Raw genomic sequence first — 21,330 nt, 5'->3', positions numbered from 1 at the left:
TCCTATCAACTTGTTATATATCAGCTGCTTTTCTCGCAATCTTAATAATTTTTATGAATCACTTATCATAGGCAAAACAAACTGCATTATTTCAATATTGCAATATTGCTAATATATATCCAATATTGCAATACCTGAATTAACTCATTACTGGAATGAATGATGTCCCTCACCTGGTCTTGACGTCATACTTGCATTGGTGATTCTCCATCACTCTGAATAATGATAGCTATCGTAGAATGTGACCTATTAGTATACCACCCAAAGAAGTGCATCAAACAGATGAGGCTGACAGTGGCACCAAAGTCAGTGCACAGACACTTGTGGATGATGCAGGAACTCTCCTCTTTTAACTACAGCTTACCATAGATCCCTCAAACAAAAAAAAACCAAGTCCAGTAGCTGGAAAACATCCTCACATTACACCCGTTTTACAAGAAGGGTAGCATGAGCGATCCACAAAATCACCATCCAATATCTTCAACGTCCATTTGTTGTGGATTCTTAGAACATATTCTGAGTTCAAATGTAATAAAGTATCTCAAACAAAAATTACTTCCTCCATGCCAACCAGCATGAATTCCAAAAACATCGATCATGTGAAACCCAACTCGCACTTTTTTTCACATGACATCCTGAATCTCATGGATAAAGGCAGTTAGGTAGATGCAGTATTTCTCGATTTCCAAAAAGCATTTGACTCAGTACCACACCTTCGCTTATTATCAAAAGTACAATCAAATGGGATATCGAGTGGAATTTGTGACTGGATTAAGGATTTTTTGGTAGGGAGGACACAGGATGTTATCTTGGTTGGAGATTCATCGATAGAAGTAGAAGTTACTTCAGGCATCCCCCACAAAAGTGTGTTGCTATCTTTGCTCTTCCTATTGCATATTAATGACCCACAGATAATATTAACAATAACCTCTGACTTTTCACAGATGATTCAGTTATCTATAACAAAGTATTGTGTGAAATAAGCTGCACAACAATTAGTCGGATTTTGGTAGGATTGCAAAGTGGTGTAACAACTGGTAGCTTGCTTTAAATACTCAAAAATGTAAAATTATGCATGCCGCAATAAAAAAAAAAAGTAATATCCTATGACCACAGTGTCAATGAGTCACAGCTGGAACCAGTCAACTCATGAAAGCCTGGTTCAACTATTTGTAGGTATATGAAACGGAAGGATCACATAGACCTAGTCATAGGTAAAGCTCATGGCAGACTTGGGATTATTGATAGAATACTAGGCAAATGCATTTAGTCTCACAAAAGAGATTGCCCACAAATCACTCATGTGACCCATCCTAAAAGATGATCACAGCCTTCTTACAGAGATTAAAGAACCACTTTTAAATGTTAACTCTAGGTATATATCACAACCTCCTGTGTCACTCCTATAGGGATCATGAGAACAATGTCAGATTAATTATAGTGTGCTTGGAAGTGTCTAAACTGTCATTCTTCCCACACTCCATATGTGAATAGAACAGGGAGAAGCCCTAACAGCTGGTACAGTAGAAAGTACCTCTAACCTTGTTCTTTAACATTGACTTGCACAGAATGGATGTAGATGCAGATGTAGAACTGAAATTGAGGACAGCAATTCAAAAGCAGAAATGCTGAACTCTCTTTTCAAATGTTTCTTTACAAAGGAAGATCACAGAGTACCACCTCTGGTGCTTCTGCAAAATTGAGCAGTATAGATATAAATGTAAGTGGCATTTAGAAACAGCTGAAATCGCTAAAACTGAATAAAGTTTCATATGGAATCACTGACAGAATGTACAAAAAATTTTCAACTGAATCAACCTCTCTCTTAACCATAATACACTGTTATTCCCTTGGACAAAAAACTCTACTCTGTGACTGGAAGAAAGCACAGTTCACACCCCTTTACAAGAAGAGCAGCAGAAATAATCCACAAAACTACTATCCAACACTTGTTGCAGGATCTTGGAACATGTTCTAAGTTTAAAGGTAATGAGGTGTCTCAAATAGAATGACCACCTCCACACCAACCAGCACACATTACAAAAACACCTGTTATGCAAAACCCAGCATGTGCTTTTCTCCTACGACATCTTGCAAGCTATGGGTCATAGTAATAAGATGGACTCAATAATTACTGATCTCTAAAATGCTGCTGATTCAGTACTATATCAACTATCCCAACTGGGTATATGTGATCATTCCCTTTTATATCCTACAAACTGGTATACCAAGGTTTTTGTACGAGATGAGTGATTCCAATTGTGAATCACTGATAATGTAGTCACAGGGTACAACATTTGTTTGTTTTGTGAAGCAAATTGCCAATCTCTGCTCCACTTTGAAACCTTATCATGATTTTACCAACTATTTCTGTAGCTTTCTTCAGGCAATAATTGACTACAGATAACATCACTACCATATCTGGAAAGCCATTCATATATATTGTGAACAGCATGGGTCCTGTCCCCAACACATTTCCCTGGGGCACACCAAGATTACTTCCACTTCTCTCAGAAACTCTGCATCCAAGATAACATTCTGTGTCCTAGCTACCAAGAAATCCCCATCCCAGTCACAAATCATACTTTGGTCAATAAACATCTTTGTAGCCCTGTGTTAAATGCTTTTCAGAAGGTAAAAAATATTGCATCTGCTTGATTTTCTTGCTCTATAACTTTTAGGATGTCAAGTGAGAAAAGCACAAGCTGGATTTCACATGATTGATGTTTCTGGGATTAATGCTGGTTTGCATAGATGAGGTATTTCTGTTTGAAATATCTCATTATGTCTGAGCTTGGAATATACTGTAGGATTTTAAGATAGGTGGATGTCGCTGAGATTGGATGGTAGTTCTGTGGATCACTTCCATTTTGCTTCCTGTAGTCAGGTGTGATTTGTGCTTGTTTTCCAATCACTGGCCACAGTTTTTTATTCAAGGGATCTGCAGTATGATTTTTGTAAAACAGTAGCAAACTGAGCTGCAAATTCTATATAGGAGCTGACAAGGATACCATCAGCTGTGTTTGATTTTAGTTGTTCCTCAACACCACTAGTATTAATATCCACATTACTTACTCTGTTTTGCAATGGTGCATGAAATACCCTGAAACAGTACATCTGTATCTTCCTTAGTAAAGGAACACTAAAAAACAGAGTTCAGTATTTCTGTTTTTGCTTTGTCATCCTCAGTTTCAATTACAGTGTCATTCAGAAGAGTCTGAACACATTCTTTGGTGCCACATCTTTACATTTGACCACATTTCTTGTTTTCTGAGCAATCTTTTGGTAAGTTTCTGCTACAGCAGTCACTGAAACATCCCTCATTACCCTCTTGATGAACAAATGTGTTTCATTCACCATTCCTCTACCTGTGACCTATGTTTTGTTTTATTCCTATAAAGCAGAAATTGCTGATTCCTTACAAGTCTTTTTTTACGGTGACTGTATACCATGGAGTGTCCTTGTCATCACGAACTGTTCTGCCAGGGAGATATCTACCCAGTGTATGATCAACTATTCTTTTAAACTTGAGCCACAGTACTTCTACATGCTCCTGTCCAAAAGTACTTGTTTTCAGTTCCTCTTTCAGATTTACAATTGCCTCTTGATCAAACTTACTAAATATATAACTCTTCGTACTTGTAATGGATGCCTTTTGTACTTTAGCAACCGTTGTTGCTACAACTGCCTCATAGTCACTGACAAAAGTTTCAGTATGGACATCCTCACAGATGTCAGTTCTAGTTATTGCCATCTGCTCTATGCCTGACAAAAACAGTGAAGCATACAGAAGGGAAGGAGGAAAAGAAATGAAACTTCGTGGGTTGAAGAGTATGTGACATTTAGGGACCTGAAAATGAAGCATCTACTTTTGGCAATATTTGCATCAAAATTTTTGTATTTGTAAATGATTTGGCATATATATTTAAAGGTTGTAATGCCACGTGCCTGAAGATGAATTATGAGTCTTTTGAAATACGTAGGAATGTTAGCATTTCCAAAAACTTCAACAATTCTATCCAAAATGATCTTTGTTTACTTACTTCTTTTGGATCTATTTAAACTTCCAACAAATCATATTGCTGAGAATCAGCAGCATTTTCCCACCAGTTAAAAGAGTGCTGCTCTAGAGTGCTGCTCTGACTTAAGGTGTTTCTCGATGCTATTTTTCTTTTCTTTTATAATTACAAAACATGTAGAATATTGATTTCAACTTTTCATGGGCTTTCATAGCAACGTAATCTTCACTTGACGACACTATAGCTAGACGAATAAGGCACTCAGCATAGAAATAAAATCAAAAACAACTCTAGTCACATGTTAGGTGTAGACTTTCAGCACAGTCGAAATATGTTGACAGGTTTTGTTTCCAGTCACTACAGTACAGAGTGTGGACACTATACATTGACAGTCAGCCATGAGCATAATCAAACTAGAATTATGACCACCAGATGGGTGAGGAGCAATGGGGGGAACAAGCCCCGCCTCTCTCTCACAGGGCAGCCAGCCTACACCCATGTTCTGAGATTCTGTGAAAGCAGAACTGACATATGGTCGTATGGATTTCCAACCCCTTCCATTGTTGCGTGAGTCATAACTGAACTCCGTGATGAAAAAGAAAAGTAACTCCTCTCACTTAAAAATAAGAAATGAAAGCAATGAGCAATCCACAACGCAAAGCATTCAGTAATGGCTACTGTGCAAGTGCTTGCTGAAATCGTTAACGAGGTAGTTCAGACTCAACCCATCCCAGTAGTTCAAAACATCTGTCATCTAAAATTGCCACATAAAAAGTGTCCAACTTTTCAACTTTAGTTAGAAGACAAATGTATGCTTTTCTTTGTCCTAAGATTCAAGGCCACATGGAGAAAATAAAGTTATTTTAAACCACCTCTGATAAAACAGTTCAGATGGAGACAATTCTCTATGAAATAGCAATTAATAGGTAATTTCAAATTTTGAGACAGAAGCTGCATCTATATTTGCATTTAGAACAAATAAAAAATTTTCAGGTCTCTTGTGATGTTATTTCAGCGATTACAATACTGATCCAAATTTACAAAGAACTTGGCAGAATGAGTCCACTTATCACTATGACACTGAACTCCTATCTTGACTGGATGCTTGCACTGGTTAGGCTGAAAAGGATTTCACAAAGCCATTATATCCTTCGTCTTGTCGGAAAATGGCACCATATGACCTAAAGTTATATGTGATGGCTTCCACACCACAACAATATGGTTAACTCCACTGAGCCTCTCCAAACCATTACAATAACTTGTGTTTTTAAATACATTACCTAATATTGCTCAGTACGTACAGCATAACAATCTAACAAAGAGAGGTTCCCAATGGTAGGATTGACTTTTTGAAACAATTTGCATGCTAACGTAGATTAAGGTCCAAGAAATTGCACACTGCAGCAGTCACCCTGGTGAGCCCTCATTTGCAAGTAATTAATGAAAAAAATAACAAAATTCACATCACGCTCTATAGATTTAAAAATAGTAAGAATCCACAGACTGGTTGCATAGCATAATGGCTAACGTACTGACTTCACACGCAAAAGGATGTGGGTTTGAATCTTGAAATTTTTTATTTTTAAATCTTTATCAGAATTACTTTGATCATTATTCTTATTTAATTGGTTTAAGTGTAATTTTTTCTATTCCTTTGTCACATCATATTAGTCACTATATGAAATACATCACTTGCTTTAATTTTTCTCCCTCTCAGTCTTTTTCCATTTTGAATCCTTGTTCGCATGATTTTGATTATTGCTATGTAGTAACTTCAATTTAATTACTTCCATTTTATCAGCCTACATTTTTGTCCATGTTATCACATTCATTATTTCTGTTCCTTGTTTTATTCGAATTTTGTTTTACTGATAAACCCTGATTTTGTTTATATCCTCATCCACATTATTTTGTCCATAGTGCAATAAGAATTTGTTTCAAATGTTTGTATGATGATTGCCATCCAAAATGACGTATATCTTGTAATGATAAATCATTCTTAATGTCAATCCACTGTCAATATAAATACATTATGTCACCTTTTGTTTTTTACCAGACCGATCAGCATTTTCAAATGTTTAAAGGTTATAACAGATATATAAAAATACTTAAATTCACATGCACAAAGCTTGCAAGTGGAGAAAGAATGATAGGAAGAAAAAATAAGAGTGACTGAAGAAGTTAAAGGTTTGATTAAAATGAACAGTGATCAAAATACTTTCGATAAAAAGATTTTAAAAAAAGTACCTCACAAGATTCGAACCTAATATCTTTTGCGTTTGAGGTCAGTACCTTAATTATTATGCTACACGAACATGAATGCCCCCACCCCGCTGACTACTCACTAACGAGTGCCTAAAAGGGCACTTGATGCAGGATATGATTCCTTGGACCTTAACCTACATCACTGTGTAGATCGTTTCAAAAAATTGATCCCACTGCTGGGGACCTCTCCTTGTAAGTAAAACTTAGTTATTAGAAATGAATCAATTACCTGGAACGCTGTTGACTGAAACCACAACAAGTGTTGGTGTAAGATCTGCGGCTAATGCCTCTTGAACATACAGGAACTGAATGATTGGATAATCACCCACCAAATACTCCTCCTGTCCACAAACTTTGAGCACAAAGTCCGATGGGTGTTCACCTCGTGAATTGAGTGTGATGGCTTTCTTGTTCAGAACAGTCACCAGCAACTTGTGCGGAGTCATAGTGTATGGAATATTGAAAGTAAAAGATGTCTGAAAAATTATTCAACATTACATAAAAAATATATTCCTATAACACACAATGAAAATATCAAACACATGGACATAGCACTAATTCATATCTAACTAGCCAGCGTGAGAAAAGCAAAATTAATCTATAAAACAATGATATCTACCCATTTCTCTCACTGTTGCTCTCTTTCTGATACTAAAGCAATTGTACTCTGCGGCCCTTCATTTCCTTTGGCTTACCGAAGTGACTTAACTGGGGTCAGCATTGTTTGTAAATTACGTGATGCAGGTTTCACCAATAAAGCAGAAACAGCCCATAACTACATAAAAGCAATATACAGCATTTTATGAGAAAACAGTTAAACAAAACTGGCACCTATTTATTGAATTTTCATTCCTGGGTGATTAAAGAAGATCTTTCCCAAAGTATGACGTTATGTTGAGATGGAGAAACTGTCTGTCCAAAAAACTTCAAAAATTCAAATCAACTACAAAAACTCATTCTGTAGATGAATGTTGTTAAGACAATAAATTTATTCACAAATCAATAAGAAAAATCATGATTAGATATATATAAGAGATTTCCTAAACTCAAGACTCTGGAACACAAGTTTCTTCAGATGGAGCAGTAGCAGCAAACTTGGTATTACGATGAACAAAGAATGTGCGAATAGAACACCAAGAAACCTAGCAGAAATTTAGACCATACTTTGTACTCATAGAATGCAGGCTTTCCTGGCCAGTATTTGCATTATTGCTGATATTTGTTTTATGAGCTTGAAGCCGTGGCCAAAGACGTAATTCTCTGCCTAACCTTTTGTCTTCCAATGCTGGGAAACATCAAAAGAGGCTTAAATGACTCAGAAAGCAATTACAGTCTCAAACAAAATCAGTAAACAACACTATTTATATGTATCCATGCAACAGCTGCTTCATGACATCATCAGACTGCTGCCTAAGATCATGGAGTCACACTGGCGTATGTTGTGGAGCTTTTAGGGGGGGAAGAGTTGGTGATATTTGTTTTATTTACCACTAAGGCCCAAAACTTGCATAATTTTAATCCTACAGGTCAATAGGTTCTAAAGAAAAATAACCATATAAAGAGACAGGCTTCCCTCCATTTGCAAAAAATGTCAAAGATCACATCAGCAGAATACTCAGAAAACACAGTATTGATACAGTGTTTCAACCAACTACAAAAGTGAGCAAATATTTTAATACTGCAAAAAACATATACCCGCCACTTGCCACAGCAGGAGTACATCCCTTGCACTTGCAGTCAAGTTACATGGGAACTAGAAAAAGAGGCATTAATGCCCAACTTAAGGAACACAAGAGTAACAGTTGCCTGGGCAAGACAGATAAATCAGAAGTAGCAGATCATGCTTTGGGGCCAGGGAACCACCAATTTTTCTCTAACAAGATCTAATCATTCCTTTACTAAGAGGCCACAGACATTCGAAAGCACAGGCACAACATCAATAGAAAAGAAGAAGGACTGAAATTAGACGAGTTTTGGACTTTAGTGCTCATGTTAAATAAAACAAACAACACCAACTCTTCCTCACTACAAGCTCCACAGCATATGTCTGAGCACCTCAGTGATCTCAGGCAGCGGTCTGATGACATTGCGAAGCAACTATTGCATTGATACATATAAACAATTCGGCTTGCTGAGACTGGTTTAGACTGTAGTTGCCTTCTGAGTTGTTAAATCTTCTGATGATGTCACTGCATTGGAAGATGAAAGGTTGGGCAGAGAACTGTGTCTCGGACCACGGCCTTCTGCCCATAAAACAAACATCAATAATAATTTGTACTGTCTACATTAGATTGCTTCAAGAATGGGATTGAATGATGCACATTTTTTTTTTCACCACTTCGTAACACCTATTTTCCTTCTTCATTTTTATGTTGCTGCAGGCCTCTCCACAATTTACATCATATTATTGAGCTTGTGTATTCCCTTCTTGAGCACTCATTTTCAGACAAGAAGCTATCTATACACTTTTTTGTTAAAATTTGTCTGTAAACTCTAAATATATTATTTTCCTCATAAAATTAGTCATAATACCGCTTCGTTTTTATCAAAACAGATTGTATTTGAACAATTTATTGGCTGTTATATATAAAGCACAATGCTACGGGTTCTATTCAGACTGCATTTATATAATTATACCTGAAGCAAAATATTAATATAACTACTTGTGTCAACATCTATGGTGTTTAGCATTAATTTTACCTCTGTATTCTCAAATCTTGTTACAAGCACAAAGTTGCCTTCTCTCAAGCGACAGCTCACATTTGGAGGAGGAACAGGAGATGCTGAAAGCCTTGGAGGGTACTGATAATTCATTTTATCTAACCATGACATGTTTTGTCGACTTTGCGCTATTTCATCTCCAAGATTTTTCATCCTCCAACGAAAATCATTCACTTCAGAATTTTTTAAAGAATCGAACTCATGAAGTCCTGTGACAAAACATAATGGACATTATTGGAAGATTAAAAAATACAATAACTTTATCAACGATGTAGATACATAAAATGAAAGTACACTAATTAAAAAGTGGCAAAATTTAACCTTTACAATTACTGCACTAAAAACAAAACTCTTAGTTAATAATTGAATAATATTCAGTATATCTGCAGAGATAGTATGAAGTGTTACAAAAAACATTAATCTTCAAAATTTACGTGAGATTTTGCTGCTATATTTTTCTGTTAGAGAATATAATGCTACATCTCAAAGGAGATACAGAACAGCGCACACTATCCAGCATCAAGTGATACCTAACTTAATTGTCTAGAAGCACAAGATCTCCATTCCCTGTAGGGTCTACAAATATCAATATCTTATCAGAAAACATTACTCTACAGCCTGCACTACATTACATGCTGCTAACTTTCACACTTCTTTAGAAACAAGTCTTGAGGAACTCACTCTCTCCTGTATGGCATTTTAGTCTTTTCTTATTTTATTTGGCCTTTTTGTTCAAATGTAAAGTTTATCTCCTTTTATAACTTAGTATTAAATATCAATTTATGCATCCTGCCTTCTGCTGTACTGCAATCATCATTTTCCCATGCAGCCATACAACATCCCGTACATAACAGTACTTAATTATAGAAAATAATGAACAAATTTCTTGTAAACTTTCACCATCTTTGGAAGAACTTAATATCCACCACGGGTGGAAGAGCCACAGCAATAATCATATAGTATTATTGTTTACTGACTTTAATCAGTAATAATCATATATGATTTATTCAGTTATAGCTCAGTTCCAAATCACAGTAATGTTCAGATGGTTTTATTCTCCCCTCCTCCTCCTCCTCCTCCTCAAAACCTACAACCTGTCAAGAATCTCTCCAAAAGTATCTATAATCTGGCATTCCAATTCCTAGTTGCATTCTCCAGGATACAGCCAGTTTTTGCAGTATCACATTTTTACAACATTAAACTAGATATTGTGAGGTACACATTTTCACATTTTAATCCCTTAAAGAACTAATTACTCTCTTACTCAACAACCTTGAGCAGCGCTATTTGAAGCAGTGTACAGAAATTCATCACACAGTATAACAAGTTATTGAATTTGGATGGTAACTAAGAACAAAAATATGTAGTTGGAAATTTATTTATTCAAAAATAACTGTTTTTTAAGTTTTTTGAGAGAAAGAAGTATTACTTTCTGGAAAATTCTCATACTTAAATAATCAACTAGGAACCAACTTTAATGGACACAATAAGGAATAAAAAAAAACAATGACAGGTAACTAGCTTTTAAACTCAGAAGTTATCACATCAACCTGTGTCATATGCAGACTGATTGACAGGCTACATTAGATCTACTATCATTATGACGACATATGCAGAACTTACCCTTTCCTATAAGATGGCTGATCTGATTATTTAGTGACTTCTCCGCCTTATTTCCTTTACGTTCAATAATTCGTAACACGGAGCAGAATGGGCGTATGTCACATATGCGTCTGTTCTCGTCATCCAGTTCTTCGTTCTCCGCCATCGAATTGATGCATGCGAATACGTATGAGGAGGCATCGTGCAGCATCCCATATAAGGGATACCGCGCAGCCTCCTCCCACAGATCCTGCAGAAAACAAAACACATCAAGTGTAGTTATAAAAATGAATTCAGCAAAAAACATAATATAAATACTGTACGATGCATACAAATAGCTGTTATCAAGAATCTCCAGGAGACTTAATGGATAAATCAATCGCAAAAGTAATGCAGAAAGTAAACTTCTTTTTGCATAATGTAACATTCACACAGAATCTAACATTGTTAATGGACAAGTTTTGTATATAGTGATTTTTTTTTTTTTAATACTTAATATTTCCGCTCAATAAAGAGCAGTTTTCACAGTGATCACTGTCGCAACATCTTCAAACAAAAAATGCTAAACAACTTGCATATGGCCTCTAGTAATGGAATGAAACTTAAAAATCATGTCCAGAAAGTATTAATTTCTTTTCATTTGTCCATGGTTAATTGCTGCTTCAAAGAAAACCTTGTAAGAGCAAAGACCTTATGCTACTTGTAGGTTCTCACATTTTTATTGTGAATTTAGCTGTCTTCTGCCTATTACCAAATTACACAGTAAACAACAACTTCATAATATGTGGGAGGCTATTTTTGGGCGCAAATTATCTAAGGTCATAAGCACCCAGTATAGAACCATAGAATGCTGGGACTGTGAGGGTAAAAAGCGTTTCGAGGCCCAATACAGGAAGGAAGAAAAAACAAATCTAAAATGTCAAGACATTAAGGAAGAGTATCTAAAAGACGTCGACAAGACACCGCACTCACCAGGTAGAAATCAAATCTCTTTTGTCATATTACCACTTTTTAAAAAACTTAAAACACGAGCCACAGGTCGCACATCATCCGCTAAAATGTCCGGCAAAGCGGGTAGCAGCCCGATCCTGAGACGTAAGTGGCTAAAATAGGGGCAGAGGATCAGGAAATGTCTCACTGTTAATGGCTGGCTATAGAAAGGACAACTCGGTGCAGGGTCACCACTTAACAAGTGGCGGTGACTAAAGCAGCAGTGCCCTATTCGCAACCGAGCTAACATTACTTCCTCACGGTGAGATGGCCAGGGGCAAGTGGACCAGGCTGTTGGGACAGGTTTGACTTCTCCAAGTTTGCTCCCATGAAGGGAGCACCAATGGTCATGCCAAAGTGACATGATACGCCGATAGAGAAAAGTACGAATATCTTGCGAAGGAACAGAGTAAGAGACGGGCCGACCGAGATGGACTGCAGCCTTGGCTGCAGCATCAGCGGTGTCATTTCCAGGCACACCAACATGGCCAGGAACCAATATGAACATCACTTGGGCTCTCCCATCCAGTAACAAATGGAGGCAGTCCTGGATCCGTCGAACAATGGGGTGGACTGGATCTGGATCATCCAGACTCTGAAGGGCACTGAGGGAGTCAGAGAAGACCACACAGCGAGTGAGCTGGTGCCTCCAGATGTAGTGAACAGCCTGATAGAGGGCAAAAAGTTCTGTGGTAAAAATTGTGCACTGGTCGAGAAGCCGGTATTGAAACTTATCATCCCTGATGACAAAAGCACAGCCAACACTGTGGGCAGACTTGAAACCATCAGTGTACAAAAATCTGCTATCAGCAAGTTGTGAGCAAAGTTCGAGAAATTTGCAGCGATAGGTCAGCTCCGGAGTCGAATCCTTCGGGAATGAGCTGAAGTAAAAATGATCACAAACCTGTGTCTGAAGCCAAAGTGGTGAAGGGCTCTCACCTGTTCAGAAAGTAGCATGGAGTGTGAACAGCAGCCGCTAAAGCAGGTGACTAAAGCGGGTGCCAGGAGGCCGCAGAGAAGAAACGTACATCTCGTACTGGTGGTCAAGAATGTCATCAAAAAAAAAAAAAAATGGTCAAAGGTTGGGGGGCCTGGCATGGAAGAAAGCCAACACACATACCTACTAAGTAGGATGTCGTGCCGGTATGACAGTGGTAGTTCACCGGCTTCTGCATAGAGACTCTCAACTGGGCTAGTACGGAAGGCACCAGTGGCGAGACGGATCCCCAAATGGTGTATTGCATTTAGACTGCGTAAGCTAAACGGCCATTCAGAGGAGTAGATAATGCACCCATAATCCAACTTGGAGCGGTCAAGAGATTGATATAGGCAGAGGAGGACAGTCCGGTCGGCTCCCCAAGAGGTACCACTCAATACACGAAGGACAGTGAGGGACCGGGGACCAGGTGCAGCATGCAGACAGGTAGGACACGTGGGGAGACCAACTGAGGAGGAGGAGATTAGTGTTTAATGTCCCGTCGACAACGAGGTCATTAGAGACGGAGCAAAAGCTCGGATTAGGGAAGGATGGGGAAGGAAATCGGCCATGCCCTTTCAAAGGAACCATCCCAGCATTTGCCTGAAGTGATCTAGGGAAATCACGGAAAACCTAAATCAGGATGGCCGGACGCGGGATTGAACCGTCGTCCTCCCGAATGCGAATCCACTGTGCTAACCACTGCGCCACCTCGCTCGGTGGAAACCAACTGAGTTTCTTATCATACATAAGCCCTAAGAACTTCGTTGCATCCACGAACAGGAGAGCATTTTGGCCTGGTTGCAAGGACAGTGGAAGAAATGCCTTGGACCACCAAAAGTTGACACAAATGGATTTGTTAGTAGAAAAGCAGAAACCATTTGTGACAATCCACAAATAGAGACGGTCCAGAAAACGCTGAAGACAGCGTTGCAGGAGACACATCCGTTAGGAGCTGCAATAAATAGCAAAGTCGTCAACGAAAATAGAGCCAGAAATGCTAGCTGGAAGGCAGTCCATAATTGGGTTGACAGCTATAGCGAAGAGGGCAACACTCAGTACAGAGCCCTGAGGCACTCATTCTCCTGTGAAAAGGTTTGGGATACGGAGGAACCCACACGTACCCAGTAAACTTGGTCCGTTAAAAATTCCCGGATGAAAGTGGGAAGACGACCGCGAAAGCCCCTGTGTGCATAGTAAACAGAATGCCTGTCTACCAACAGGTATCATTGACTTTCTCCACATCAAATAATATGGCCACTGTTTGTTGCTTCTGCAGAAAATTATTCATGATGAACGTCGACAGGGTGAAGAGATGATCTACCACTGAGCGGCACTTTCGGAACCCACACTGAGCATTAGTGAAAAGAAGGTGTGACGACTCCTGCCACCACACTAATTGACTATTAATCACACATTCCATCACCTTACAAACACTGCTGGTAAGGGAAATTGGATTATAGCTGGAAGGAAGAGATTCATCTTTACCAGGCTTAGGTAGGGGAACAATAATAGCTTCACACCAAAGCGTGGGAAATACAGTCAGTCCAAATACGGTTGTAGGTATTGAGGAGAATGAGTTTTCCTGCAGGAGGAAGATTCTGCAGCTTGAGGACGTGGATTGTATCGGGCCCAGGAGCAGAAGACCTGGATGAGGAGAAAGCACGCTCGAGCTCCCTCATAGTAAAAGGAGTATTGTAAGAGAGAAAAGAGAGTGCACGAGCCTCCTCCCCCTGTTTCCGAAGAAGGAAGGTCGGATGGTAGCGGGTGGAGCTTGAAACCTCCGCAAAGTACCAGCCCAAAGTGTTGGAAACATTGACAGGGTCAACTATGACGTTTCCCACCACAGTCAGACCAGCTATTGGGGAGTGGGTGGTAGTCCTGGAAAGCCAGCGCAGGGCACCCCAAATGAGAGAGGATGGAGTAAAACTGGTGAAGGAAACCCAGCATGCTTTCTAGCTTTCCTTAATAGTGCGACGGTACTGTGCACATAGTTGCTTGTGTAGCAGATGCAGTTTGTTAACGTAGGATGACGGTGAAAGACACAAAGCGCACATCGTCGAGCATGAATCGCATTACCACACTCCATCAAGGGACTGGGGCCGGACGGAGAGAAGTAGTAGTACGAGGGATAGATGATTTGGCAGCCGAGAGAATAACATCCACGAGGTGCTCGACCTGATCATCACAGCTGGGAAACGGCTGTTCGTCAAAGACTGCCAAGGAGGAATATAGCCTCCAGTCAGCAAGAGAGAATTTCCAATGAGCGGGCCGCTGTGGCGGGGTATGATTGTACGGGCGAGTCACACAAGGGAAGTGGTCACTCGAGTAAGTATTGGAAAGAGCACACCACTCGAGACGTCGAGCGAGTTGGGCAGAGCATATCGAGAGGTCTAAGTGGGAATAAGTGTGCGCGGAATCAGACAGGATGGGAGGAAAGGTACATTAATACATACAAAATGACGGAAACAATCAAAATAATACTGGTCAGCAAGCACATCACAAAATCTGAAAATAGGACAGGAAAAACAATCATCCAATGTGTTTTAATTTGACAAAAAAGAATGTATTTTACCTTTTCTGTCACACAGAATGACAGGAGAAGAAAGAAACAGGACAACAAGTACCAAAAATTCACCTGACAGACCAGGTTTATTGGAAAAAAAAAGTAAACCAATTGAAAGAAATACCAATACAATAATAGAAACATTTTTACTGGTAAAGCAATTGAGTTCCTTTTTGTTTGAATTATTTTGAGGATAAATCTGACAGTGAACATCAACATATTTTCTGGAGGATAGACATAAAAATGTAGACAATACCATGACTTTATTCCACTCAACAGAAGTGATTCAGGCAAACTGTAAGATACATAATAATTAATAGAGTACACTTAGGCCCATACATTTTCTCAGCATTCATACATGTCTACATTTGCAGTTGCCTGGTGTCTATTGTTTGTCATTGGGTAGTTCTATTATATGTGTTGCAGAAGTCTTCAAAAGCTTAGTTTGTTGACAGAAAGGAAATGGAGATTATCTGTTTACAGAACCACAGATGTTTCTTTATTACAACAGTCTTAAGTTAAATAGCAATTTTTTTTAATGAACTGTAGACACACAGTACCGTCAGATTTTTCACGCTATTGATAATTATAAACTAAAGTTTAGCTTGAAAATCACAAAACGGTGCACAGTACTCTATGACAGCCCAAGACGCAGAGCTTTTCTGACATGTTGATGTGTTGGAAAGACGAAATACAAACCAGAATTTAGACTCTAAGTAACTACAATAAAATTAATTTATTCATTAGCAAATCCTGCTTTATATAAAATCCTCTTGCTCAGTAAAATTGGAGAAGCACATAAAAAAAAAAAAGATTACCTAAAATAATGCTGTAACTCCGCCATAGCCGGTCCCAAGTCCGGTTGAGAAAGGAGGAGGAGGAGGGGGAGGGGGAGGAGTAACACCTCGTTAAAAAACCTTGGTTCACCTGGCCCAGGTGATAGTACCTCGTGACGGCCCCTTGCCAGGGATATGGTGAAGACCTCAACAACAGCGAAGGCAGAGAAGATGGACTCAGTACGGCGGAGCTGGCAGAAGAGGCAGCCTCTTGTCCAAGGCCAAAATGGACCGAGGGCACAATGGTTCCACATGTTAGTGGTGGTACCCCGACAGCGTCTGTTCCACATGTTAGTGGCAGCTGAATAAGTAATATTCCAGGCTAACACCCTGGTCTCACTTTGGGAATTCAGGGATGACTATAGATTCCCAAATCTTTACAATTTACAGCTTCAAGTCGTAAAATGGAAAGTTCGCACAAATGATGCTCTACCCTAGGTGGTAACTCTGATGAGGAATTCACCATTACATCATGTAATGCAACGGGACCTATGATTCTGGAGAGTCCCAACATTTGCGTTGAAGAAGAGATGGAATATATTCAAAAGCCTTTCAAGTTTCAGTTCAAGAATAAGTACTACTTTGGAATATTAAATGTAAATTCTCTTCTGAAAATTGGGAAACACAAGGAATTAGAATTATTTCTGCAGAAGAATGATATACAAATTATAGCAGTCCAGGAAACACGATTCTTAGATGAGAATGTAGTAGATACACAACGTTATAGAATTTATAAAGGGAAACCAGCAGTGAGAATAATGGAAAACATGCCAATGTTTGGAACAGCATTTTATGTAAACAAAAATATTGTTGACAGTGTAACAGAATTTAGATCGAATTCAGAAAGAATATCCATGTTAAGAATAGTGCAAGAATAAAAGTTACACCCTCATAAACTGTCATGCACCTATAAATACTGACAACAGAAGAAATCTGGAGAAAGTAAATCATTTCTGGGATCTTTTAGAATATGAAATTTCTATCATACCTAAAAAGAATGTTAAAATACTACTCGGTGACTTCAATGCGCAGATTGTGAGGGAAAAGAAATTTCGGACTATTGTAGGTGAATATCCAGCACACACAAGAAATCAAAATGTGTAAAATGTTCCAGTTAAAACTCGTGTCCACACATTTCCGCAAACTACCAAGAAAGCCAAAACCTGGAGACATCCAAATCCAAACCTAAGAGAATTTCAACTGGATATACTGAGCCACATCTAAAAGGTATATCCCTGAAATTATGAATGTTAAAATAGTCAGAAATGGGGAACTCGATACAGATCATTATCTCTCTGAGATTAAAATAAAATTTCTCCCATCTAAAACAAAAAAGGCACCCAAGAAAGTGATCAGATACAACACCACTACAGCTAATATTATAAAAGAAAACATGGAAAAATTTAGAGAAGAAATTGAGACAAGCAAAGAAGGTGATTGGCATGAACTCCAGATGCAAATAACTCAAGCAGCAGAGAAAACTTTAGGCTTGGCCAAGCATAAAAAGAAGACATGGTGGAATGAGGAGTGTGAAAAAGCACCAAAACAGAGAGCTCAAAAATGGAGATGTTCAAAAACAGAGGAAGACCTTGAACAATTCAGACAACAAAGACAAGAAACATCAAAAATAATCTAGAAAATCAAAAGAAACTTTGAAAATTCTCAGGTTATTGAAATAGAAGAAAATTTCACAAAAAATAATACTAGAAATTTTTACCAAACTTTTAAACACATACTTAAAGGATATCAGGCACCAAGCATTTGTTTCAAAGATGAAAATAGCAAAATGGGGTTAAATAACAAAGAAAATAGTGAAATTTTAGCAAAATTTTTTGAAAAGCTGTTAAACTGTCCAGTTCCAACAGATACATTAGAATTTCCAGTGACACCTCACAGTCTAGAGGAAGATTTCCCACCAACAGTGTTAGAAATTCATGAAGGCATCAAAACACTCAAAAACAATAAAGCAAGTGGTGAAGACTCGATTACAGTAGAATTATTGAATTGTCAGAAACAAAAATCTTAAAGGATCTAGGCCTACAGCTGCTTTTTGAGAACATCTGGAAAACTGAAGAGATTCCAGTTGAATGGAAAATAGCATTAATCCACCTGCTACATAAAAAGAGAGACAAACAAAATGTCAATAATTACAGAGGAGTGTCACTTTTGCCAGTAGCATACAAAATATTATCAAAAATTCTCCTGAACATAATGGTAGATACATTAAACAAACAACTGGGAGACTATCAGGGTTGTTTTCAAAAGGGAAGATCCTCTGCAGAACAAATCCAACTTAAAGTCAATAATTTGCCATACAATGTTAAAAAGCAAACCAATAATAGTGTCATTTATTGATTTCAAGAAAACATTTGATTGTATAGACAGAGAAACAATATATAAGCTCTTTAGAGAATTTGGTCTTAAATCAAAATTAGTAAATATAATTCGTGAAACATTAACAGGTACAATATCTAAAGTCAGATTTATGGGAGAAGTATCTCAGCCATTTGAAACAAAAACTGGAGTTAGACAAGGTGATGGTTTATCACCTTTACTGTTTAATTGTTTTCTAGAAACATTGTTAAGGATCTGGAAATCAAGAGCTAAAAAAAATAAAAAAAAATCACAAAATTGAACCAATAACTGAGGGATGGAAAACAAATGGAATTAAGGTAAACTGCTTGGCTTTTGTGGATGATTTTGCAATACTTCCAGAAAACCTGAGAGAAGCAGTTATTCAAATAGGCCTAAACCTTCTGGAAAAAAATAGCAAATAGAACTGGTCCCAAAATTTCAGCTGAGAAAACAAAATTCATGACAAATATAAAAAAAAATTCATTGAAACACGAATAGGTAAAATAGATCAAGTAAATAAATTTATATATTTTGGAGAAACTATACAACAGAATGGACTAGAAAAATCTGCAATAAATTAAGAATTAACAAAACAGAAAGAGCATATGGTTTGGCCAAAAATATTTACAACAAGAAATGTCTATCTAGAAAAATAAAACTAAAATACTATACCACAGTGGTAACCAAAATGTTTATATGGATCTGAATGCCTACTGATGAATTATAAGATGGGCAAACTAAAGGTACTGGAAAGAAGGATTATTAGAAAAATAATGGGTGCAATAAAAACTGCAGATAATTGGAAAATACAAAGTAATGATGAGATCTACGAAAATATCTGAAGTAATGGCCCAACGAAGACTAACCTTTTTCGGACACCTCTACCGAATGGATGGAAATAGATAAACAAAACAAATACTACTGTATTTCTCGAAGAAGAAATCAACAATAGCACGGATTACAGAAGTAAGAAAAGATCTAGAGAGAAACAACATCAAAGAATCAGAAATAGCAGAAAGAAACAGTTTTAAAAATAAAATACTAAATTTGGAAGGCTTTCAAAGCAGAAGAAATACAAAATTGGGAACGACATGACAGAAGAAAGGAAGAGACTGGATGGGAAGAAAATAAGAGAATACTGGAAAAATAGGAAACAACAACATAGGAAGAGTAGGAACTGAAGTTGTTAACGTGATCCTTGTTGGTCAATATGATTGCTTTATCTCAAGAGTACACCAACACACTGCTCTATGAATGCAGTCTGGTGTACCATGTAGAACTAAAAATAAAATTTGATTCATGAGACAACACCACAGCTATTTTCACTAAACAAACTAAACGTAACATACAACTAATTTTCTTTATCACAGGTATAACTATCACAGGAAAAGAAAAGATTACATACCTCCTTGATTTCATGTAGTGTTGCATTTCTGTTAACTTTCAGAGGAATGAATATGCTATTTGGCATAAGACAACTCAGCTCAACAACTGGATCGGGTGTGTTTTCAAGCCAAAAATCGTATGCATATGTGTTAGGAATATGGACCATCTCGATCAAATCAATTCATTCCCATATCAAGGGCGCTTTTGATGTGTTACCCTTATCATTGTCAATATTTCCATTACTGTAAAGTTAAAATTATTTTTTTTAATATTTCCAGATTCAACTGCACGAAAAAGTTAAATGATAAGAAGCAAATTTAACTCCTGAACGAAAACTACAAACCAAGGCACTTGGTATTTGAAATCAAACGTGAAATTAATGACTTTGACATTTTCTTTAATTCTACAGTCTGAGTACTTGGATTTTACAAAAACAAAACAGCCAATCCCACATTGGTAAGTAAGCTGACTTCTTTCAGTTTACAATATTGCCAGTAACATCACACTATAAACTGAACCCACGTTCTTAAAGTCAGTGTAAGCACTCAAAAACATTACAAAAAATCTGAGCAGTCAAACCAGAGTCGGTGTGGTTTGATTAACGAGATCAGATTATTTACACATCATTAATTAGAACATCACAATTAATTTATTTCGTAAGAGAACTCTTTCAATTTCTTCAATAGGTAACAATACGTGGACCTGAACACTTCAGCAAAACAACATTTTTCAAACTCCTGGCAGTTGAGTGAACGACTTGTCAAACTATTATTTTAAGGCAAAAAAGAAAGAAATAGAGGGAGCCTAAGTTCTTTACGTCACTTTAATAAGACTTCATGCACTTAAAGGAAATTTGTTTCACAATTATTACCGAATTAAGAGGTTAACTGAATTTTCTATGTAAACAAACCAAAACACATAACACACAGCTGATTCATACTGAGTTTACCAATTGAGTATCACTGAACTCGACTGTTAGTTATTCTTTTGTTTCGCAAGATGTCCAGCTTATATAATGTATTTAAGATTTTGTTATTAGAATATTTAATTACTTTGTTTTGTCGCATTTTGTATATCGCAAACAGAGGACAGCCATATCTTTTATTTGAAGAACAAAATGCTTAACTTAAAGATGCAGTTATCGTCCAAAAAGGACACATTAACGCAACTTCCACTTCGATTTGTTTCCATAGGCGACAATCAGGGTGTCGCATTTTGCTGACTGCAAACTATCTTCTTCCTATTATTCGGACATAATCCTCATTAGTTGATTGCTATAGGAAGATCCAACTGACAGCACAGTGTCTACGTCTACAATTGTCACACTTAAGGAAAACAGGCGATGAAGATTCGCCTGGGTCTTAGGCGGACTTTTGGGACAAAGCAAGTCATTGCGGACTAACAGATTAAATGCTGAAAAATTATAGTCTGTCGAAGAGTGCCCATCCACCAGGAAAAATGTTGAGAAAGGTGACCAAAAACGATCTCTCAACAAACTATGAAATCGCGCCCAACATGGCGTTTCTGACAAATTTATCACGACCATACTTCAACAATACAGCGTATTAATGATTAAGATAAAATAAATATAGTCTGTCGGTGCACAAAACGATA

The 21,330-nt window shown here is 37.6% G+C and overlaps 1 protein-coding gene across 1 annotated transcript in view; it reads right to left on the bottom strand.

Moving 5' to 3' along the window:
• LOC124605394 (phosphatidylinositol 4,5-bisphosphate 3-kinase catalytic subunit delta isoform) overlaps positions 1–20,679 on the bottom strand; it is a 158,073-nt gene extending 137,394 nt beyond the window's left edge. Inside the window, exons 1-5 of the mRNA XM_047137038.1 lie at positions 20,588–20,679; positions 19,736–19,958; positions 10,629–10,857; positions 8,985–9,214; positions 6,514–6,760 (exon numbers count right to left, since the gene is read on the bottom strand). Coding sequence (XP_046992994.1) covers positions 6,514–6,760; positions 8,985–9,214; positions 10,629–10,857; positions 19,736–19,882 — 853 coding nt within the window. The 5' untranslated portion in view covers positions 19,883–19,958; positions 20,588–20,679. The remainder of the gene's footprint in view (positions 1–6,513; positions 6,761–8,984; positions 9,215–10,628; positions 10,858–19,735; positions 19,959–20,587) is intronic.
• Positions 20,680–21,330: the final 651 nt, after the last annotated feature.

Source organism: Schistocerca americana, chromosome 3 (assembly GCF_021461395.2).
Source record: "Schistocerca americana isolate TAMUIC-IGC-003095 chromosome 3, iqSchAmer2.1, whole genome shotgun sequence".
In the NCBI taxonomy this organism is placed as follows: domain Eukaryota; kingdom Metazoa; phylum Arthropoda; class Insecta; order Orthoptera; family Acrididae; genus Schistocerca; species Schistocerca americana.
Note: the sequence above shows the minus strand (reverse complement) of the source record. Positions and strands in the feature narration are given on the sequence as shown.